Here is a 25,898-nt window from a genome sequence, read left to right on the forward strand (position 1 = left end):
ACGGCTTAACCACGACACCACCGAGGCCGGTACAAAGGGCAAAGGCACTTGGATTGTTCCATGCAGTTAGTCTGGATCTGATTACACGTGGCTGCAAGAAGGCCTGCAGACCTCCCTACATTTGTTTCACAGCATTGCTTCCATACACTGAAATATGTAATTGCAGCAATGCATTACCCTGCAGACTGGTTATAAATTGGATAATGTTCAACAAATTTGGGTTTAAACGTTTTATATCTAATGGGTCCCACACATGATTTTTAAGTATATGTATATAAAAAATATATACTTTATTGTTATCATGTTCATTAAATTCCTTATGTCTAAAAACATGGAATTAGCAACTTATATCAAGTATTTATGTATCCTGACATTGTGTTTTTTTCGACGGCGGTCTTTTTAAAAATCGAAATAGCGGCTACATTTTGAACAATAGAAGTATATTTTGACATAAATTACTTGACTATGTGATCATTTGAAAGTTGTTATTTCCACCATTTTACGAGCACCGCAGTCAAAATCGCTTGGGTGATTACAAAGTTTTCGTCAATTTGCTACTAACGGTGAAATGGGTAAGTCTATTCAATGTGAGTACCGTAGCGCAGAATCGCAATGGATTCAGTGAATTTGGCCGTTAATTAACCTTATAACTGTGTAAAAAGCAATGGTATGTTAGATGTGGCACCATGATATATTGCATACAGCTATGCAGTTTAAGTAAATAGTGTCATATCTGTAAAATGTAGTCATATTTTCCGTTACGGTACTGACTCGGCGTTACGGTACTGACCCAGTATTACATAATGACTGACATAATAGGTACCATGAAGTGCAAAATAGATATTAATATTTGTAATTTTATAATAGTATACCAAATTAGAGCGAAATAACTCAAAACTACCGTATAAAGTATTTACAGACACTTAATGCGTACCGTTTCACATATTAGATGGAACTTCTCAAAATCTGAAATACAGTGTGTTTTTGAAATGACACGAAACTTTTTATAATAAGTTTATAGCTACTTAACTACATGTATACTAGATTTCTTGAATCAATGGTCTGTTGTTGCCTTTTATTAAGTTAATGGTTCCTGACGCGAATCCAGAGGAGGATGTTGGGTGTGGGGTTTTTTAAAGCTTTCTTGTGGCAACCAAAACATGCTCATGCATTCGAGATAAAGAGAGAAAAAAAATTAGGCGGGGAAATACAAGTTTACAAAGATACATTGACATACTGTAATAAATACAGAGATGGTGAAAAAATAGTCACGTATGTGGACTCTGAATATCTATCATTTGAAAGTATAAGCTTGTCTGCTTTCATTTCTGGCACCTTGTCATCAAACTATGCTAACACTCCGCCGACCCATACGTATTTTGTATATGGTCCTCAGTAGTGCCTACATCACACACCACATGAAACCAGAACAAACATTTGAGGTTTTTCTTATCGGTCAGCATTTTGAAGCTGTGTTCCCACGAGTGTCTTAAAACGTTTCAGAACCGTTTTTGAAAATGTTTAAAAATAATGACTGAAAACGTTTTAACCAAAAAGCGTCTGAACTGTTTTCACACAGTTTCAGCTAAAACGGATAGGCTGCAACAGTTTAAGTATGGAATGGAATAAAATATGACGTAATACTTAAAACGTATTCAGTGTGAACGTTAAAACGCTTTCAAAACGATATAAAAAGGGTAGTGAGAATAGTACAGCTAGTCGATATTGATTGAAACATGTCATGAAACAGATTGGGGCCGTTTTAGAAGTGGTAAAGCGCCTGCTCCATGCGCGGTCGGTCTGGGATCGATCCCCGTCAGTGGGCCCATTGGGCTATTTCTCGTTCCAGCCAGTGTACCACGACTGGCATCAAAGGCCGTGGTATGTACTACCCTGTCTGTGGGATGGTGCATATAAAAGATCCCTTGGTGCTAATTGAAAAGAGTAGCCCATGAAGTGGCGACAGCGGGTTTCCTCTCTCAATATCTGTGTGGTCCTGACGCCATATAACCGTAAATAAAATGAGTTGAGTGCGTCGTTAAATAAAAACATTCCTTCCTTCCTTTTAGAAGTAGTTATAATGGGAGCACATCTTAACATAGGCCTATTGCGATACATTCAGGAATATTGTTCATGCTGATGAGGAGTCAATTGTGGTTAATGGAATGTATGGAATCGGCAATTTTGTTTTGTTTTGTTTTTACTTTTTGTTTTGTTTTTTGTTTTTGTGGCCAACATACAAGACTTTCATTACTGTAAGTGGATTAATTTGGCATCGACTTGATGGCGAAATAGGGCCTCTGTAAGTGTAGGCCGTTCGAAATGACCTTTACATTGTGGAGTTAGACCTACCCACTCTCCTGTAGCTATCTATGAAACACGAAAGTAAACTTCAAGTAAATATTCATTAACTGTGTTAAGTTTAAAGAAAGGAATATTTAATTTAAGGACGCGTTCAACACATTTTAAATACGGTTATATGGCGTTGGGCATATGGTTAAAGACCAAACAGATAATGTGAGAAAAAACCCGCTGATGCGAAGGGTTAGTCTACCTTGTCCAATTTGCAGCAAGGAATATTTAATGAATGATGTTTAACACGGCACAAAAAAACAAAAAAACTCAGATTGGCTAAGGATATTTTATATGCAGCATCCCACATACAGGATAGTATATACCACGACCTTTGTTACACCAGTTGTGGAACACTCGCTGTAACGAGAAATAGCAGAAAAAAATTCCTCAAATTCGGGAAAACAAGATATAGATATTCGGACAAAATGAGCGTGCTTGAAACCTTTTTACCATGTATAATTTCCATCATTTACCCAACAATATTAGTTGTAATTGTTGTAAACGTTTGGCGTAATGCTAATATGAATAAATATTGTTATCCAGATTCGGGCATTTTCGTTTAATTCGAGCAAAAATCATCCTCCCTCACATACACCAAAATGGGATCCCGAAGGCCTATGTTTGTCAGTACCATAACGAAGGTCAGTAAAGTAACGTGTAAGTCAGTACCGTAATAATGAATAAAATCATTCATATGTGCACCAAATTTATTTTATTTCATAAAGTATCAATTCTGATGCAACATCAAGTTTCAAAAGAAATACTTTAATCAACGGTGTAGGCTACATTGTCTACTGCATCGAAACTTCCACAGAATTTCTCTTTTAAAAGTATTTATTTCGCACGTATAAAAAATTAAGTGTCACTTTCAATTTATTAGTCTTATTTATTATTTAAAGCCATTTGAAAACCAAATAAGAAGTTGAAATCTAAAAACCCGAAACGTTTTGATGACAGGCTGGTAGGTACTGGGTTCGGACCCCAGTCGAGGCTTGGGATATTTAATTCAAATACCGACTCCAAACCCTGAGTGAGTGCTCCGCAAGGCTCAGTGGGTAGGTGTAAACCACTTGCACCGACCAGTGATCCATAACTGGTTCAACAAAGGCCATGGTTTGTGCTATCCTGCCTGTGGGAAGCGCAAATAAAAGATCCCTTGCTGCTAATCGGAAAGAGTAGCCCATGTAGTGGCGACAGCGGGTTTCCTCTCACAATCTATGTGGTCCGTAACCATATATCTGACGCTATATAACCGTAAATAAAATGTGTTGAGTGCGTCGTTAAATAAAACATTTCTTTATTTATTTCAAGTTATCCAATAATTTAAACAAAAGAGTGACTTTATATTTTTGAAAGTAGAAACCTGAATTTGGAACTTTATCGGACCCATATCGGATATCTAAACATTGGCTAAAATTAAATTATTTCCAGTAGGATCCTAAAAATTCTGCACACACACACACACACACACAAACACACACACACACACACACACACACACACACACACACACACACACACTCACACACACAAACATATACGCACACAATTTAAATTCATTACAGTTTTTTATTCTTTAGTTGAATCTTCTCTTGATCTTTCGAGGCAATAATCATATAAAATAAAAATAAAATATCCGATTATTGACAAAATAAATCGAAATGTGAAATATATATCTGCTTCATTACAAAATGTTACTTTATCACCAATGAAAATTAATTTGAAGATGGGCAACCCATAACATAGAGTGTTATTTGTTTCATATTCTCAATAGTTGCGCTTGTCTGCTTGCTGCCTGTGATTTAAAACGGAATATATATCAAGGGACCAGTGTAGTAATTGATTGACTGGTGCTTCATATGAACGTTAATTGTACGTAACAATCTGCAGTCGTTGGTTGAGAAGCAACATCATGGTTGACTGTACCTTGGATGACTATATTGGTCAAAAAGGAACGTTTAGCGTTCAGCTGACTACCAAGTTAGTCGCGTTATTAAAAGACCGTTGATTTTTAGTTTATAGAACTGTATCGGTATAAGATAAATGTGATACATATTCGTCCTGTTTAACAGTAGCCATTCTTAGTTCTAGTTTTTCAACATCCATGTTGATTGATTATGATTCAGTTTCGTTTTCACGGTTTTACTACTTTTAGACTAAAAGACTCGCAGGATTTGTGCCAGACAGTACGAAGGGCAAAATTATTATATATGATTTAAAATCTTGGAAGTTAATAATATATTTGTATAATTTTTAGATAAATTATTAATAAGAGAACTGCTGTTTCAGTGTTTAAAATGTGTCAAAAGTACCATCAAATGATCAACGTCCCAAACTGCGTTTACATAACGCCAAAAACACGAATAGGATATTTATGGAAATATTATTCTACATTTTTCACAATGATACATGAAACAAAATAGATTGCAATCAAGTAAACAGGAAAGAGTGCGACATTTCTAACTGCGCATGTGTTTGCAAAAAATATTGTAACGCACACGTGCAGTTCGTCATTTTCCATTTTAAAGGCCACTACATGAAAAAAAATATATTTCTTAACTATGCACAGTTGACGAAGACTTAGTTTAATATTTCTTTAAAAGGAAAAATTCAATTTGTCAAGCGTTTTGGTCCAGTCCGCCTTTTATCAGCACACATCGCTAACACTTGATGTCAATACTGACAGGCATTATGTTTATACCAGTGAATAGTTTGTAAAATATAATTTTTTTAATGAATTGATTCATAATTAACACAATTTATACACTGAAATTATTTACAATTGTTATGAATGGATTATGAATACTATTCACTACAATAGAGGCACAAAAATGTAGCATACCTTTTTGGCAGATCGAATATAATAATTGAAAACAAATTCTAACAACAGGGGTTTTAAAAATTGTAAAAATTAAATGCTTTGACCTTGTTGATCTGGCACGTGTGAGGTCATATGTGACACACACCGAATATTAATTCATCTTTCTCCATTTTAAATCAATTTCTACGAGTCATGTGGCCCTGTCATCATAAGAAGTTATTTCTTACCAAAATATAAAAATTAATATATGTCAAATTTGATATGAGATAGGTAGCACCACTTAAAACATAATATTACTTTGTAAACCTCCATATGATGCAAACAAAACCATTCACAACTGCAAGCCTTGTTGTTTTAGGTGGGCACTCACCTGCCATGGCCCGTTTTAAGTGCCTACCATGCAGGCTACAAACAGCCCGTGTAACCGCCTAATGTTGAAAAATATCCCGCCTATCAAAGTACCCTACAGTTTTAAGATGAACATCATGTTCAGAGTTTTAGGCTGAAGATTATTAAATATTAGCCATATTTAAGTTTCATTTAGCCAAACAGGATTTGGCAAGCTACAGCTTAACCCTGCATGTTGAGGTGTCATGTTTAAGCTACATGTAAGACATTTTTTAAAAGTTGATATGGTTAATTGACACTTTAATAATAAGCTGTCATGTCTAATGTGATTGTTCAAATTCTGTAAATGTAATGTTCATGTTCTCACAAACATCACATTTAAATTATTACTAGAAAGGTTAACATTAAAGTTTACATTTCTTATAGTTTTCCAATAAAAATTATAATAATATCAGTGACATTGTTCATCAATGTATAATGTAGATAATGTTTCTTATATCTATAGGTTGACCAATCTGAATTGTTAAGTATTGACAGAAATACTTCAAGTAGATATTTATTTAAATTACAATGTTGGAATCAAGGTATTCAATTATGTTCTGGCCGGAATTTTTTTTTTACTTGTTTCCTATTACATGCTGGAAAAATATAGGGTAGGTACATGTAGGTAGGAAAAACATTTTATTTTGGAAAATAATTTTATTTATGAAATATTAAATAAAGGTGTTGACTACTGGTATCCAAATTACCTCTGCATGTATACAAATGCATTATGCAAACCAACAATACCATTCATCGCAGTGTTTTCCCTAGAAATGAAGTAAGGCATGGTAAAGTGATGTTTTGGGGGCATATTTTATGTTCAGTTTTAAATATAAGGGCTTTTTTTTCCATTATACAATTTTCAAAAGGACAAAAACCTTATGGCCATTTTATTTTCTATATCTATTTCATAACTTAATTTAAAAAAGGAAATATGTAGTCTATCCACATAGGTGTGTTTAAAGGCTTCTTTTTACATGGGCAACTTATAAATTTATAAAAGGCAAGGCATTTTGATTTTGAGGCCAACATAGTGCTAACCTGTCTTGGGGAGAGTACATACAAAAGATCCCTTGCTGTTTAATAATAGGCAGAAGGTTTACTCTCATACTAACACTTAACGTCTGTACTGGTCCAGGACAGACTTGGTTGAACCGTAATTGGATAGAAACCAGTAAATAAGTTATAACAATTTCTTTTAATGAAAACTGAAAAGAAGGGTCCTATATTTATCTGTCCAACAATAACATTATTATTTTTTTTTTATGAATATTATCTTTCCTAGTGTATCTAAGAAATGGTAGACTTACCGATTTTATAATTTGCAATGTTAGTTTTATTCTGTATGCATCCAGTACACACTTGGTTTGAAGCAATCAATTGGTCCAATGAATAGAAATGTAGTACAAATGCTCAGGATGCTCAAACGAATGTTGAAAAGTAAAGTTTGTTTTATTTAATGACTCCACTAGAGCACATTGATTTTTATCTTTAATATCATCGGTTATTGGACATCAAACACAAACACACGAAACGCATTGAGATCTTACTGACATATTTAATCATTTGATTTGGCAGTAAACTCCATCAGTATCGGTAAACATTCCCTCCCCTAGTTCAGGCATCGAAATAAGTCGAGAACGGTCGTTCAGGTTACCGGGAGGTTACCACATGTAAGAAAAGTCGAGAACTGTGTTTCGTTCTCGACAAAAATTTCTGAATGTAAACCAGACAATGCATTCCGGTCTTCTGTGTTTTATTTTCTCGTAAGGAATTGCATCGATGTTCGCGCGTACTTGTGCAATTGCAAGCAATTATAGTTTTTCCGCTTTTAAGCAGCGTCCACTAGATGAATTTACTTCCGCGTTTCGTTTTCTCGTACGAAATTGCACCGATGTTTGTGCGCACTTGTGCAATTGCAAGCAGTTTCGGCAATCCACATTTAAGCTTCTGTCGCGGGTCAGGCCATTGGCTATCCAGAGACCGGACCTGCGACAGACATGCTCAAAACTCCAGTGGTATATGAGCAGGTTAATACATATCGGGTTCCGCGTTTAAGCAGCGCCCACTAGATAAATTTACTTCCGGATTTCATTTCTCGTACCGATGTTCGCGCGTACCGATACAATTTCAGAATTATTATTATCTTTCATTGTTGTATAATAAAATATGAGAAAATAGTAAACAGAACATTTTAATTTTAATCAATTTATTTATTCAATTGTTCAGTTATTAAATATGAGTCACATACTTGTAAAGAATTATATGTAATACATTAAGAACAGTGATAACATAGAGAATGAATCATAAATACATGTATACTACAATAATCATCTAACACACATACAAGGGCGTTAAAAGTAGTAGTAATAGGAATTCAATTCTAACTTTCATATAGTTGTGGTAACCTATGGGTTACCAGGCTATATTTTGTGGTAACCTGTAAATGGGTTACCAGACACAATGCTTATTTCGATGCCTGCTAGTTTTTCAGAAGGTCACTAAATTTCTACACGGCCAGTTTGTCGCTGGAGTAAATCATTAAATATAGTTATTATTATTATTAATCGGAACACCTCGCTACGCTAGATGTAGAGTAAATCGGAAAAGATCGCATATATTCGTGAAAACAATTTTCCGACTCTTCGCCCGGTATCTTACGAAAGTTACCGAACTTCAATTTGAAGGGAAGTAACTCCATCAATCAATTGTTAGAAGAAAACATTTCGTGGCTAACGGGTCGCCAATAAAACTAAATTTGTGACAGTAAAACCACTGATATACGTCCGCAAGTCGGAAAACACAGTAGGGTTATCCCCTAAATGACACCAAATTAGTGCTTGTGATAGTTTTAGAATGTTTTCGTGGAAATCGTTATATTAAAAAAAACATTTTTGGATATACAAAAAAAGTTTTATGGTTGGCAGGTTCAAATTAGGGTCAGTCGGGTAACCAGAAACAAACAATATTTTATGATACGCCTAATGAATATTCCTATGATATATAAAATATTTAATCTTCTGTATGTATCTATCCTGAACTCACCGATGTAAGTTTTATATAGAAGAGAGTTTTAGTGTCCCAAATGGATTTGATTAAACCAATCAAATTATGCTTTATATGATATGCAGATTAAATTAGAATATTATTTTAATTTACTCTGTTTTGATAACACTATTAATTGAAATATAAAGTATTATTGTCTAACTTGTGAACTATTACCAACTACTGTGGTTTGTTTTGGCAGTTTTTACTACTGTGCCAGCAATCATGAATCATTGTACCAGTGATATGTGTCGAAAATTTTTGTCTGATTTTCATTGTTTTTTTTGTTATTTTTTTTTTTGTTAGGATTGTTAAATAGGAACTTTTTTTATTTTGTTATTTTATTTTATTTTAAATGTATTTATAGCGCCAGATATTTATATATTGATAATGTCAAAGGTTGGGGCCCTGAAATCATCTTACAATAGATACATAAATATACAGTGCATTCAGTAAAATTACTAGTTAATTGAAACAGTCAAATTTGGAGCACAAAATTAATGACAGACTAAATATATAATAAAAGAGAAATTAAACAGATAGACAGAGAGAAAAGAAGAAAAGAAAAATCCATATTTCCAAATATAGGAAACAAACGTTATTGGCTTTTAGGTTACAGAAACCCCCCCAAAAAACCCCACCACCAACAGTATGTGTCTTATATTGGAGTTATTGTTAACTATTAAGGCTAAGTTTAATTTTCTAGACATCTTTGCCAAGGTGCCCAGTTTTCATCAAACTCTTTATGTGAACAGTTTTTATAGAGTATGTGATTTTCATTGTGTTAGTTATATATTTTTTAATTAATTAAAACTTCCATTCACAATAAATAAGATGTTCACTGTGTTTTTAGTTTTAACAGTATGCAGCCAGTTGTGAAGTCATTTTCCAGCATGTTACATGTATTTGTATTTATAAGTAATGTTATTGCTCAGAGTTTCAATAAAGAATTGAATTGAAGTCACTAATTGTATGTGCAGTAATTAAATTGCTAATCACCTTAGTGTGTCTTTATAGTGAAACCTATTTATAATATAGTCTGGTCATATGTAACAGCAAGCTGCTAATTTCTGTGTTTGTAAAACAAAAAGTGGGGAACAGGAGAGTGATAAAATGTGATGGCAAATTGTATTTTAATGTCTTAAAATAATTTCATGTAATAATTAATTTTCTATTTTCTTAGAAAATAACTAGTTTAATAGATAACTTGGCAAAATGTTCTGATCAGCCTGAGCCAGCCCTGAAAGATTTGATATTGAGGTAACAAACCACGATAACGAGCCGTGCACCCTGATAAAATAATCTAGTGACAATGCCTCAAATTATTTACAGTACATATTTTTTTTTTTTTAATAAATTTCATTATTGTTCTTTTTCAGATCTGTAAATGTGGGCAATAATTTTAGAGGGTCTGGTGGTTTTCAAAGAAGCCTTAATGTTCGAGGAGGTTTTCAAAGAAAGATGAACATTCGTGGTGGTTTCCAAAGAAAGATTAACATTCGTGGTGGTTTCCAACAAAATGCTAATAGTCGTGGTGGTTTCCAGCAAAATGCTAATAGTCGTGGTGGTTTCCAGCAAAATGCTAATAGTCGTGGTGGTTTCCAGCAAAATCGTGGTGGTTTTCAGCAAAATTCCAATAAACGTGGTGGTTTGCAGCAAAATTCTGGTAACCGGGGTGGTTTCCAGCAAAATTCCAATAAACTTGGTGGTTTCCAGAGAAGCACAAATCTGCGTGGTGGCTTTCAGAAAACATTAAATCGTGGTGGTTTTCATGGGAATGCCAACAATAAACCAAACACAAATTTTGCTGGATTTGGCAATGTGAAATCTTTTGATGCTCGACTCCGACTTGGGCCAAAAGTTACATTTGATGCCAGACAAAAGCTACAAAAGAAACCTGTCGATGCAAGGCAGATGATTACAGGGCCTGGAACAAATATGATTAAACTAACAGGCACCACAAGTCAGAACTCACAGAATGTTTCAGGTGCACGCACAAACTTTCAGTTGGTTAAAGTTAGTCCACTGGGGGCACAAAATACTGTAAGTCCGGTTACAAAAGTATTCAACAAAATCACAGCTCCTGAAAGTGATGCCAGAAGTAAAATATTGAAAATTCAAATTCAGAAAGGGACATTTGATGCGAGGTCACTTATTGCATCAAAGGGAATGGACCTGCAGACCGAGATCTCCACATCACAGAAAGCTGTCCCACAAGTGAATGTGCCAGGGGTGGGTGAAGTTGATTCAATCACACGAAATGTACCCGTAAGTTCATGTAGTGTATGTATTATGAAGTTAGGATTAGGATATTACAATCTTTGACTTATTACAGTTAGCACCATGTACCTAATCTTGCTATGTTCACAAGGATAAATCCTACACATTTTGCTAACATTACCTGTAACATTTATTTTCTTTAATTAAACATGAAAAAAACCTCAAACACCAGCAGATTTCTCATGTATTTCAACTTCTACATTGTAAACTGTAGGCATAATTTTACAATTAACATTTTCCATACTCTATCAAACAACCTCACTGATTTTGCTTTATCCCATCCCAACCAGTGCAACATGACTGTTAGATCAAGGGCCGTGGTATGTGCTGTCTTGTCTGGAAAAGTGCATATAAAAGATCCCTTGCTGCTAATAGAGAAATACAGTGATCAGGTTTCCTCATAAGACTATCATTAAACAAAAGACCAAATATTTGACACCCAATAATCAATGATAAGTAAATCAATGTGCTCTAGTGGTGTCATTAAACAAAACAAAATTTCAATATAAGAATCCATGAATGAATGAATTTTTAATGACACTCCAGTACAAAAATACATTTAAGACATTTAATACACCACGACTGGTATATCAAAGGCTGTGGTATGTGCTATCCTGTCTGTGGGATGGTGCATATAAAAGATCCCTTGCTACTAATGGAAAAAATGTAGCGGGTTTTCTCTCTATGACTGTCAAAGTGACCAAATGTTTGACATCCAGTAGCGTATGATTAATAAATCAATGTGCTCTAATGGTGGCGTTAAACAAAACAAACTTCTTTTTTATTTTCAGATGCACAACAATGGTGTGGATGAAGGAGTTGGTTTGTTAACTAAGACAGTAAGTGCTACAGTTTGCCTAACGTCAGTGTGCACTGTATTTGGTTTGCTAACTAAGACAGTAAGTGCTACAGTTTGCCTAACGTCAGTGTGCACTGTATTTGGTTTGCTAACTAAGACAGTAAGTGCTACAGTTTGCCTAACGTCAGTGTGCACTGTATTTGGTTTGCTAACTAAGACAGTAAGTGCTACAGTTTGCCTAACGTCAGTGTGCACTGTATTTGGTTTGCTAACTAAGACAGTAAGTGCTACAGTTTGCCTAACGTCAGTGTGCACTGTCTTTGGTTTGCTAACTAAGACAGTAAGTGCTACAGTTTGCCTAACGTCAGTGTGCACTGTATTTGGTTTGTTAACTAAGACAGTAAGTGCTACAGTTTGCCTAACGTCAGTGTGCACTGTATTTGGTTTGTTAACTAAGACAGTAAGTGCTACAGTTTGCCTAACGTCAGTGTGCACTGTCTTTGGTTTGCTAACTAAGACAGTAAGTGCTACAGTTTGCCTAACGTCAGTGTGCACTGTATTTGGTTTGCTAACTAAGACAGTAAGTGCTACAGTTTGCCTAACGTCAGTGTGCACTGTATTTGGTTTGCTAACTAAGACAGTAAGTGCTACAGTTTGCCTAACGTCAGTGTGCACTGTCTTTGGTTTGTTAACTAAGACAGTAAGTGCTACAGTTTGCCTAACGTCAGTGTGCACTGTATTTGGTTTGTTAACTAAGACAGTAAGTGCTACAGTTTGCCTAACGTCAGTGTGCACTGTATTTGGTTTGTTAACTAAGACAGTAAGTGCTACAGTTTGCCTAACGTCAGTGTGCACTGTCTTTGGTTTGCTAACTAAGACAGTAAGTGCTACAGTTTGCCTAACGTCAGTGTGCACTGTATTTGGTTTGTTAACTAAGACAGTAAGTGCTACAGTTTGCCTAACGTCAGTGTGCACTGTATTTGGTTTGTTAACTAAGACAGTAAGTGCTACAGTTTGCCTAACGTCAGTGTGCACTGTCTTTGGTTTGCTAACTAAGACAGTAAGTGCTACAGTTTGCCTAACGTCAGTGTGCACTGTATTTGGTTTGCTAACTAAGACAGTAAGTGCTACAGTTTGCCTAATGTCAGTGTGCACTGCATTTCTGCAGACCGAGCTAGCATACTGTAATATAAATGTGAATTGTCACTAGTTACTAGTAGTGTCCTTTAACCACTGAACAAACACTTGTATTATAGATGTGAATTGTCACTAGTTACTAGTAGTGTCCTTTAACCACTGAACAAACACTTGTATTATTGTATCCATTATTTATTACCAATTACAAACACATGTATGTGTACATGAATCATATGCTGCATGCCACCTGGTGTTTAATTTCTGTCTTCTGATACGTGACAAGACTCTGGAAAGAAAGAAAGAAATGTTTTATTTAACAACGCACTCAACACATTGTATTTACGTTTATATGGTGTCAGACATATGGTTAAAGACCACACAGATATTGAGAGAGGAAAACCGCTGTCGCCACTCCATGAGCTACTCTTTTCGATTAGCAACAAGGGATCTTTTATATACACTATCCCACAGACAGGGTAGTACATGCCACAGCCTTTGATATACCAGTCATGGTGCACTGGCTGGAATGAAAAATATCCCAATGGGCCCACCGACGGGGATCGATCCCACACCGACCGTGCATCGAGCGAGCGCTCTACCACTGGGCTACATCTCGCCCCGACAAGACACTGGGGGTGCACCCCCAATCCAAACTTTTGAAGTGTTAAAAAAAATCCAGTGGTTACTAAATGAATGTAATTAATTAGTTTTATTTTAATTGGAAGGGTTTAATATATATTTTTATCTTGGTTGGCTAGGTGGTTCTGGTGAAATTTGCCGTATTGTTTTTATTTAATGACACCACTAGAGCACATTAATTTATTAATTGCCAGCTATTGGATGTCAAACATTGGTAATTCTGACAGTCTTAGAGAGAATACCCAGTACATTTTTCCATTAGTACCAATGGTATATGGACCATACCACAGACATGATAGCACATACCACAGTCTTTAATATACTAGTCGTGGTGCATGAAAAATAGCCCAATGGGCCCACTGACAGTGATCGATCCTAGACTGACTGCACATCAAGAGAGTTTTTTTATCACTGGGCTACATCACGCCCTATATATATATATTCAGCAAGTTTAGCAGATGGTGGATAAATAAATACATGTAGTGTTTTCCCTAGCTTGTTTTAGCATTATGCAGCACCATGCCTCAATAGTCTAGCACCATCTTGCCTTAATCAGCACCATGCTGCCCTTAGATTAAAGAAACCTTTTTCAGTAATTAATTCTAAAATTGCCTTTATAAAACACATAAAAAGGTATTAATAATTAATAAAATATGCCTTTTATATCTTTTGCCATTCATTTATTAAAGCAAGCACATAAATTACATTAATGTTTATTTCAATTAATTTTTGTGTATTTGTAATGAAAAACAAGTGTCCTGAAAATGGTGAAAATGCCCCAAAAGTGTTTGGTTTACCATGCCGTGCCAAATTTCTAGGGCAATCACTAACATGTATTATTTCACTATTACTAGTATTAGAGTAATTTTTGATACTTGAAATCAGACATTTCTTACATTTTATTATTTAGATTATCTATTTTCATACATCCGAAGTGTTTTTGGTCATCCTTTTGTTTGTACAACGAATTTTTTTTTTCGTAATTCTAAAAATATATACATGTACATCTGAGAAGTAATGGTTATGGAGACTAGCTCTAGTCATTTTTAGAGGGTATTTCCACATTTTACTGTCACAGACTCCTGTTTCAATCTGTTTTAACGTACCAAATACATTGTATGTTGCAGGTTTGTGTTAAGTGTCCATTTTCATAGATTGAAACTAAGGTGTGTGACTTTAATGTTTGTTTGTCCATGCAGGTAACAAACGTGGCGAGTGACAACTGTATTACAGTTACAAACAGTGGTTTACAGGTGACGAGGACTGTGCCCTCATCTAGCATCACTTTTGATGGCAGTTCTCTCAAAGTGACTAAGAAAGCACACGCTATTGAGGTGAGTCATGGTCCTCTTATAGTTCTGTATTATTATGGCTGTATGTAAGCTGCATATCTGGTGGTTATTTGGCGGCCAGCTAGAATTAGTGCTTCAAAGGTTCTCGGCCTGTTCATTAATAACTGGGTTTAACAAAGCTTGTGGAAAAGTGTATATAACAGATCAGTTGATGCTAATCAGAAAGACTAGTGTCACAGTTGATATATATTATGAAGTATTAGGCAAACTTTCCTTTTGTTATATTAAGTTAATATATAATATAATATATTGATAAATAGTTTGCAGATAGGACCTATCATTGATATGTCTGTCAGAAATATTTAATACCAATTTGAATTATGTTTTTAGAGTTCAGAATCGGTGACCAGTATGGAGAACAGGCGTACAGGTACCATTCACTTCTCTCAGTCCCAGTATTCCAAACTAGTTGGTGTCTCCACCGGGGATCATTACGACTCGGACGACGCTGGGCTGGAAGAGGATGCCTTTCCCATGACACTGAACATCACACGGACAGCGAACATTGTGAAAACTGTCACCAACTCTGCAGTGACTCAGACACCCAGCAGCCAACCTGTTTTAAAGAGGAAGTTGAGTGCCCCGGTGTGTTCGGGGCCTCTGAAGCTCCTGAAGACCGGCACCAGCTCGTACACCCCGACAATTCGAGTACCGAGCATCAGCAAGCCACCGTTGGTGACGGTCAAGTCAGACAGGACCAATCCACCACTTAGAAAACAACCCAAGCCTGCAGTCAAAAGTGTAGAAGATATTCAGCCAGTAGGTTTTTCAGTGACCTATCTTTTAAAATCCACGAAAGGAATTTAAAAATCCAACAAGACATAGATGCGAAATTCACAACGGTTTCCTACAGATCAAAACTACATAATATATAGATAGTCAAGGGCTTTTAGAATATGGTTGCGTGTTGCCCATGGCTAGGATTTGTTTTACCATCAGGCTAGTAAATAGTTTTTTTCACAATGCCTGATGACTAGTTTTCAAAAGAAGAAGAAAGAACCCCCCCACCCCACGATATGTGATAATTTTTCCATACCAAATGCATATTAAAGCGAAATGTATTTATCATTAGCATATATCATCTCTAAAATTAATTTACCTACCTATTCGGTTTAATTAAATTTAGTAGAACAGACAAAAATTATTCTTAGTAATAGACGGGGTTTTCCGATTGTCACCCAGCAGTTTATGACATTGCCGATAGATGGCGTAACTGTACGGCCGCCATTAAGGGAGTGAAAATCACGCAACAATAACATGACGGCATTGCAGCTGGGTGCAATTTCAGTATTTATGACTTTTTTGGAACGTTTTGCAAAAACAAAAGCAGTCTCTCGGATAATTCAACCTTATTCAAAGATTGTATATTCATATAAATATCGGTGGAAATCTGTGAATGATTAAAAACATAAATAATAAAGCACCTATATACGCCAATAAAAAAGCATAGCGAATAAATTAAACACACGCAAGTGTAAATAATTTTGATGGTTATTAAGTGAAACTTTACTGAATGCATCCTAAAATATAGAAAAGTTTTTCAATTATGTACATTTGTAGAAAACATGGTGTACCATTTAAAAAAACAAACAAAGACTGACCTTCGATCTAGAATAGATGTCAACGTTTAGCTGTTACTATTATTAGATCTGGGATATTCCAGATGTGGTCACATGGGTTTGAAGTGGGGTGCAGTTAACACTGCCAAATATTTATCTCTTATTTATTTTTTATTTTTTTTATATACATACGAGTTATTATGATGTTAAATGTGTGCGACAAAATGATAAATAAATAATGTACTGATGTAACACGCATGCATGCCACACCAAAAATCGCACCAACACCCATTTCGTCAAATTCTTTTATAATTATTATAAATTTTTTATAATTATTTTAATTAATTAATAAATAAATAATAATAATAATAATATCGCACCCACACCCATTTCGTCAAATTCTTTTATAATTATTATAAATTTTTTTAATTATTATTTTAATTAATTAATAAATAAAGAAAAATAAATATTTATTTGTTATTATTTTATAATTATAATATATATTTTTAAAATTATTATCTTTTATTTCTTGGGGGGAAAAAATTAATCATCCACAATATACACTAAATTACCCCGAAAATTAGTCATAAAATGTTCTATATGCTAGTTAATTACAAAACGAACCACTTTGACAAAACAAAACAGGAGCTTAGGCTGGCGTGTGTGTGTCATCTGATACCCTCGTCTGTTGAGGCTAAAATATTGTTTTAAAGTTCAATATATTAGGCTATACAAGTGTCCAGGGAAATTATATTTGTTAGCATAAGTTTAAATTATTCGTTATGCTTTTATGTTCGCGTGTATATATACATGCTTTATTATAAATTTACATTTTTAATGATTAATACACTTCCACCAACTTTGATATGAATCTACAATCTTTAAATGAGGTTGTATTATTCGACATACTGGTTTTGTTTTCACAAAATGAACTAAAATGGTAATAAATACTCAAAATGCACCCAGATGCAATGACTTCACATGTTATTATTGTGCGAATTTCACTCCCTTAATGGCGGACCGATCACTTGATTCTAAACATGGCCGCGCACAGTACTTTGAAGTCATTGGCCAATAAACCCGTCAATATATTGACATTTTTTTAGACATCGGTACTAAAAGATTTGTTACTCTTAGTAATACACTGAAGATGTAATGTAAATGGTAACCATTCACGTTTCACTAAATCATTTCCCATTTCTAACAATGTTAACCTTTTCTAATAAAACTAATTTTAAACAATGATGGCAGTAAAAAAAAAAACGGAAATGGTAATTGACATGTAATATATATGCAAAAAATAGTGTCACATGATATTTAAGAGATTTAACTAATATGTTTATAACATTACAAACTACAATTATTATCTAGTTATCATAAAGTATTTTAATCACATTAAGGTTTAGGTTTTTTTGTCAAATTTATGGTACAGATAATAATAGATTTTTAACTGTAGATAGTGCATTTTTAAAATTGCTGATCCCATGGCTTGTGAATTTAAAAAAAAATCTAGATGCCATTGATAAGCTCCAGCATCTTTCTGGGTATCAGGTACTACAGCAGTTGGGTCTAGTGTTACTTTGTTATTGGAAACCAATCTTAGAACACTTCTTTAAAAATTATTTATTTCAATAAGTATATTCTAAGTAAAATTGTTACCTTCAGTTGCTGCTGGGTTAAATTCATTTGTGTTCTATTTTTGTTTTAAAAAAAATAATCAAATTGAAGCGGGGTTTTCTTTCTGTTTATTTTGAAATTACATGTGTATATTGCACTTGAGCTATGATTTTAATTTCTATTTTAACTGTAAAATCATGATCTATCACGGTATCAAATTGAGATACGTTGGAGTTTAATTTCTATTTTAACTGTAAAATCATGATCTATCAAGGTATCAAATTGAGATATGTCAGAGTTTAATTTTTATATTAAATTTCAAGCGTAAATTCCCCATCCAGAGCCACTGTTTTAGAAATATTAAAAAAGAATAAAAAAGTCCTTTTTGTGCAAACTGGTCTCCAGTAACTATCATGATGAACTGCTATATATTTGTAAATGTGATGTTTGTTCTGCAGGAAAATGACACAGTCAGTGATGTTGTTAACCCGCTACAGGGGTACCGGGTGTATGTCACTAACCTGCACCCCATTGTAAATCAGGATGATATCATCGTAAGTATTGATGTTATAATCATGTGTTAATTAGGATGATATTGTTGTAAGTATCAATGTCACACCCCATTGTAAATCAAGATGATATCATCGTAAGTATCAATGTTGTAATCAATTGTTAATTAGGATGATATTGTTGTAAGTATCAATGTCACACCCCATTGTAAATCAAGATGATATCATTGTAAGTATCGATGTTGTAATCAGTTGTTAATTAGGATGATATTGTTGTAAGTATCAATGTTGTAAATCAGGATGGTATTATAAGTATCGATGTCACACCCCATTGTAAATCCGGATGATATCATAAGTATCGATGTTGTACCCCATTGTAAACCAGGATGATAACATAAGTATCGATGTTGTACCCCATTGTTAATCAGGATGATATTATCATGATTATTGGTGTTGTTAATCAAGATGTTAATTATCATTATAAAGATTGATGTGTAAATTAGCTCTAACTTCATAAACCTGCACCCACTTGTCAGTTGGATGATAATTATCATGATTGTTAGTATTAATGTGTAAATTAGCTCTAACTTCATAAACCTTCACCTACCTTATTATTAATTAGAATGACATTATTGTAAGTACTGATGTATGTGCAGTTATACCACCAGTGGAAATGAGAGTCAATTGTTTTACCAATAGGTTATGTAGGTGGCTTCCTGTGTGCGTCTCTCACTTTACTCTTCATTGTACAGATTCAGCCACAATTAAAGCACCAAGGCCAAGTTCAGTCACCGCTTGTCACCAACGTTTGCTACATATTTTTACACTACACAGTAAACCGAATTACCACTTCGGGAACCAATCAAATAGTTTGTGAACGTTAGCGAAATGTTTGCTGGCTGAACTTGGGGCCAGTGTCCAGTCTTACCTGTACCACGTAAAGTGCTATATAAAATTAACCTTGTCTTGTTTTATAATTTGACTGTAGGAGTTGTTTGGTGCCATTGGAGCGTTAAAGAAGGCCAAACTGATAAAGCAGGGAGTTGCAGAGGTTGTTTATCTCAACAAGGATGACGCGCAGAAAGCTGTCGTGAAATACAACAACAGAGAACTTGATGGTTTGTCTTTCTTCGTTTCTGTTTAAAGGCAGAGACCCTAGTTTTAACCCGTAAAAATTACACAATAAGTTTAGTTAATTTACAAACCTGTAACTCATTTGGATAAAGTTACAATAGAGTGAAAGAAGAGTCTGTGACATTAAAACAGGCAATATCCTTAAAAATAGACTAGAACTCAAATCAATAAACCGCTACTTCTCAGATGCACATGCATTTTTAAAAATATGAAAAATGCAATTTTTGGTACCACCAACACCAGGATGACCCAAAACACTTCGGTTCTATGGAAATGGATAAGCTAAAGAATAAAATATAAGTAATGTTTGATTTCAGTGATCATAAACAGCTCTAATAGTGAAAAATATGCTGTAGTGTTTAAAAATTAGGGTTTGTCCCTTTAATAATAATAATTATAAAATATTAGTGGCACTACACCAGGACATCTCCATCTACTGTAAGAATTAAAGATTTTGTTTGTATTTTTGTTTATTTTTAAATTTTACAATTATTATTGGCTACAGTAGTTAAATTTGTTTAGAAAAGCATCATTTATGTTTTAACCTTCAGACTACTGGATTAATTTTTGACAAAAACCATGTTGAGTGGATACAAGTTTTTAACTTTACTCACATATATTCACTTTAATGTTTTATAAATATATACAATAAAGTTCATATTTAAATCGGTAAGTATTATTTTTGTGGGTTTTTCAAATTTATATCCTATTTTAGATCAGTTAATGTTGATTAAAATTGGGCAAAAAATATAAAAAGTTGTGTTTACTTACGGACATTTGTGGCCAGATGTCCAGTATTCATGTTATTGCCAATAACTGTGTTTTTCTGACCAGATAAAAAACAAAACAAAAAAACTGATTCCTATCCCAATATTTGGTAATTTTCGTTGTTGATAAAACAATCACATTTATTATTAAATAGCTTTCACAATCGGCTATCGATTCCTCAAAATTACCGCGATGTGCTTCCATTGTTGTCAAGCGAAAATACTTGCTGAAAACCACCTTTTCAAATAAAAAATCTCCGGTATTTTCCATTGAAAAATAAAAACTAAAGCTGCCATACTGTCAAGTAATTATTTCCTGTATTGTATTCTTATTTCCGGTAAGTGTCATGTGCAAAACTGCGGGAAATATGAATTGGGGGAATGCACTGTATACTTGTGTGACGTCGGTCGAGATATCTAGCCTGCAGTAGTCAGAAGGTTAAGAAGCAATGCAATATGTTTCATAGTACAAGATTCCAAGCTTATTGTATCATCAGTTTTCTAGGTCGGTATCCATTTCCTGTCCCAGATATTGGATGGCCTTAATTGTTAGGTTTTCATATTTTATAGGACCACTTAATGCTATATTCCTGATTACAGATTGGTGATTGTTTTTGACTAATGGTCCTACAACAAGCTCTGACACTATTAAATACTTTGTAGATATTTCAAAGTATTAGATTTGTATTTGAAAGTATTAGATTAGGTTTGTGTTAAATTGTGAAAATTTAATCTTGTGACAATAAAGTATTTTACAACATATGGCCTCGGTCAGTGAAACTTAAGTAAACTTTATTGGCGCACCTATGGATGTTTATGGTAGGAGAGAGATTTAATAATTCTGCTGAATTCTTGTTTGTATTTTTTTAAATCCCATTCTTTAACCATACATTACAATTTCCATGTTTTAGCCATTGACAAGCAGTAATCTGAGGACTGTAAACTCTTCTTGCTTGTAGGCCAAGTTATGATGGTAAAACTGCTGACCTCGGCTCCAGCAGCTGTGAAGAAACCTGCTCCAGTGGTTCCTCCAGTGGTTGTTCCAGTGGTTCCTCCACCGGCTGAGGAAGCAGCTAGTGGGGATGAGGCACCTTCCAGTGAAGCTAAAGGTCAACCTCTTAAGTAAGTCACATGATTTCACTGTCAGTATCACCTTAGTTGGTGTTGGGTTCATTCTGCCATTATGTATAACAACAGCATGATTTCACACTCTCAGTATCACTTGGGTAGGTGTCACTTTCATTCTGCCATTATTTATAATGACAACAGCATGATTTCACCCTCTCAGTATCACCCGGGTAGGTGTCACTTTCATTCTGCCATTATTTATAATGACAACAGCATAATTTCACACTCTCAGTATCACTTGGGTAGGTGTCACTTTCATTCTGCCATTATTTATAATGACAACAGCATGATTTCACACTCTCAGTATCACCCGGGTAGGTGTCACTTTCATTCTGCCATTATTTATAATGACAACAGCATGATTTCACACTCTCAGTATCACCCGGGTAGGTGTCACTTTCATTCTGCCATTATTTATAATGACAACAGCATGATTTCACACTCTCAGTATCACCCGGGTAGGTGTCACTTTCATTCTGCCATTATTTATAATGACAACAGCATGATTTCACACTCAGTATCACCCGGGTAGGTGTCACTTTCATTCTGCCATTATTTATAATGAGAACAGCATGATTTCACACTCTCAGTATCACCCGGGTAGGTGTCACTTTCATTCTGCCATTATTTATAATGACAACAGCATGATTTCACACTCTCAGTATCACCCGGGTAGGTGTCACTTTCATTCTGCCATTATTTATAATGACAACAGCATGATTTGACACTCTCGGTATCACCCGGGTAGGTGTCACTTTCATTCTGCCATTATGTATGACAACAGCATGATTTCACACTCTCAGTATCACCCGGGTAGGTGTCACTTTCATTCTGCCATTATTTATAATGACAACAGCATGATTTGACACTCTCAGTATCACCCGGGTAGGTGTCACTTTCATTCTGTTGTTATATGTAATGACAACAGCATGATTTGACACTCTCAGTATCACCCGGGTAGGTGTCACTTTCATTCTGTTATATGTAATGACAACAGCATGATTTGACACTGTCAGTATCACCCGGGTAGGTGTCACTTTCATTCTGTTATATGTAATGACAACAGCATGATTTTACATTCTCAGTATCACCCTGGTAGGTGTCACTTTCATTCTGTTGTTATATTTAATGACAACAGCATGATTTTACATTCTCAGTATCACCCTGGTAGGTGTCACTTTCATTCTGTTATATTTAATGACAACAGCATGATTTTACATTCTCAGTATCACCCTGGTAGGTGTCACTTTAATTCTTTTGTTATATGTAATGACAACAGCATGATTTCACACTCAGTATCACCCGGGTAGGTGTCACTTTCATTGTGTTGTTATATGTAATGACAACAGCATGATTTGACACTGTCAGTATCACCCGGGTAGGTGTCACTTTCATTCTGTTATATGTAATGACAACAGCATGATTTTACATTCTCAGTATCACCCTGGTAGGTGTCACTTTCATTCTGTTGTTATATTTAATGACAACAGCATGATTTTACATTCTCAGTATCACCCTGGTAGGTGTCACTTTAATTCTTTTGTTATATGTAATGACAACATTTATCTGGTAATCTGAATGCAGTGTTTTTTATTGCAGGTTGAGAAAGCAGGTGCCTGTTTCATCTCTTGGTCCTGAACCATCAAATGTTCAAATTCCAGTGCTGCACAAAGCTCTGTTCAAACTTGGAGCACCTACTACCAGCAATCCAGTCACATTTACTGTCAAGATTTAGACGAACTTGGAACACTTACTGCTTACAGTCCAGTCACATTTACTGTCAAGATTTAAATAAAGTTGGAATATGTACAGTTATTGTTAACAGTCCAATCATGTTTTCTATCAAGATCCAGATGAATTTGGGACAGCTATAGAAAGTAGTTTAATGTTGTTACTGTCAAGATATAAACAAGATGTTAAGACTCTTGACAAGTTGGTGCATAAGATAATAACAATAATTGTGATGACAATGGGGCTTTGTATGGCCGCAGAAAATGCTTGATTGTTATTCTCAGAATACAATATTTGAATCTGACAATTTAAAAAATAAATAAACATTTTATATTTCACACTTCATCTTACAAGTTACAAAATAGTGTAAAACTCAAAATAAAATACACTTCTTATTTTAAAAATTGTGCGATTGCATTTGTCAAAAAAAATTCCAATACAGCATTATGATTATTGTGAACTGGGTTATTTGAAAACTCCGAACTACATTTAGTGTTTATGGATTGGTACATGTTTATTTTGTAGACCATTTCAGTATGAAAGTTTTGATTTTGTTTTAATAGGTTTGTTATTTTCTCGATGAAGACAGTCCGGCATTTACTGTTCATAGCATACATTCTGGTGTTTACTTAATTAAGTATTAAGAATTAAGATGTGCTAATTTTGGAAAGTTATCCACAGAATCATTGAGAAAAACAAGCTTTTAACATTTCTCTGACGTTATATCACAAGCTGTGTGATAATAGAGAGCTAGCTACTGATTGGTTTAGGTCACCGATTGATAGTATGTGTGTATGTGTTTACTATTATCCATGTAAACATAGTTACATTGTGTTTTGTACATTTCTTTTGTCTCATATATAAAAAAAAAAACAATCATGCTGATAATTTAATTTTCTGTGTACTATATTTAGATGTTTCTTTCTGACTTGTCTGTCATAACTGTTGGTTCATCTGTAGAGTCTGGATATAGTCCGTCACCAACCAGCTTAAATTGCAGCCGAGCTACGCCTTGCTACGTTGAAGTTAAGCACCGCTGACGTGATGGTCCGTCACTGACATAACTCAAACTATACAATATTATAATCTAACAATACTGAAGAACAAAAGTAACCGTTACAAAAAAATAAAACATACCGGCAATACCCGACATATGTCATTAATGTGAAGTTTAATATACATGTAGTTATTTTAAGAAATGCATTTAAACTAATTTCTTCAGAGCTACATGTACTAGACCATTTCCAGCTAAATTTCGTGAGAAGCTTCCAATATACCTTGTGAAACAAAATTGTTAATTTGGTCATTCTGAATCACACAGCCCTCTCCCAAGGGAATGAGAGTGGAGCCAAAAAATAAGACCATTTTTAGATATTTTCTTCTCTTCCATTGAAAAAATTAATTCTTGAATTTGGTCGTCCTCATACCCCCATGGGAATGAAGGGTGGGACCCAGAAGGGACAAATTAAGCTAAATTAAAAAGAAATTTTCTCTACTTCCAGAAACTTGTGAATTTACTTAATGTTGGGTCCCCTGTTTGTGCCTAATGAGGGGTGAACTGTAGTAAGAGGTGTGTAGAGAAATGCTTTTTACTGCAATTTCTGGCAGGCTTGAGCCACCTCCATCGATTCAACTGACTGGTTTTTTTCTCTCATTCCAACCAGTGCACCACAACTGGTCAAAGGCTGTGGTATGTGCTTTCCTGTCGGTGTGCTCTAGTGGTGTTGTTAAACAAAACAAACTTTACTTTGCATGACGGGCAATTACATTGTGTACAAATTGAAAATAAAATGTCTATGACATTGTAATTGTTTTTTGCCAAGCTGTAATAAATAGTTCACGGGATTTGACTAGTTTTAGGCAGTGTAAAATATGTTTATGTGAAACAGAAAAGGTATGCACTTTCATTAGAACTTGAATGCAATGAACCATCACATTTAGTTTTGTTCCTGGTACATTATAAAACACAACAATCATTTGGAAAAACCAAAATTATTTATTCAAGCAATCTATTTTTTCCAAAAAGAAAATACATAAATTGGAGAATAGTATATTATACTGCAATTGCATGCAGGCTATATTATAGCATCAATTGCAAATAAATGTATGTAAACTAGCATATACATGAATCAAATTGATCACTTCCTACCAGACGGGAGAAAATAAACTAATTTTAGTTGGGTTTTTTTATTTGATCTACATACTAGTATTCACTGTGAATCACTTGTTTGTAACAGAACAGTTAAAAAGTATTGTCTTGAAGGGCAATATCGCAGGTATCAATGTTAAAGAGTAGATAACAATTTTTGGATAGTATAAACTTGTGGTACTTTTAAATGGAAACAAAAAGAACTGAATATTATACAAGTCCTGTATTTATATATAAAATTAATGATGGAGTAGTACCTAAAGGATGGTGAAATGTTTTACTCGAGAACAAATGGCTGAACTGTATGCTATTTAAAATTATTTAACTTTTTTTATTATTAGACTACGTTAAAATAAAATTAAAATATGGTACATAAACATCTACAGTACATGCACAAAATGTTCTAAAACTGATACATCTCCAATACTAGCAGTGAAATTGGGTGTATCACACATGCTGGTAAGAAACTAATACTAGGTGAAATGG

General features: G+C 34.5%; 1 protein-coding gene across 1 annotated transcript; it reads left to right on the forward strand.

Annotated features, from left to right (window-relative positions):
- Window positions 1-4,200: 4,200 nt before the first annotated feature.
- LOC121378238 lies at window positions 4,201-25,430 on the forward strand. The gene is made up of 9 exons (XM_041506316.1): window positions 4,201-4,335; window positions 9,991-10,879; window positions 11,683-11,730; window positions 14,666-14,800; window positions 15,149-15,577; window positions 18,453-18,548; window positions 19,492-19,621; window positions 21,364-21,526; window positions 23,132-25,430. The coding sequence occupies exons 1-9, from the start codon at window positions 4,268-4,270 to the stop codon at window positions 23,265-23,267; spliced, it is 2,094 nt and encodes a 697-aa protein (XP_041362250.1). The 5' UTR covers window positions 4,201-4,267; the 3' UTR covers window positions 23,268-25,430.
- Window positions 25,431-25,898: the final 468 nt, after the last annotated feature.

This window comes from Gigantopelta aegis, chromosome 8, assembly GCF_016097555.1.
Source record: "Gigantopelta aegis isolate Gae_Host chromosome 8, Gae_host_genome, whole genome shotgun sequence".
Lineage (NCBI taxonomy): Eukaryota > Metazoa > Mollusca > Gastropoda > Neomphalida > Peltospiridae > Gigantopelta > Gigantopelta aegis.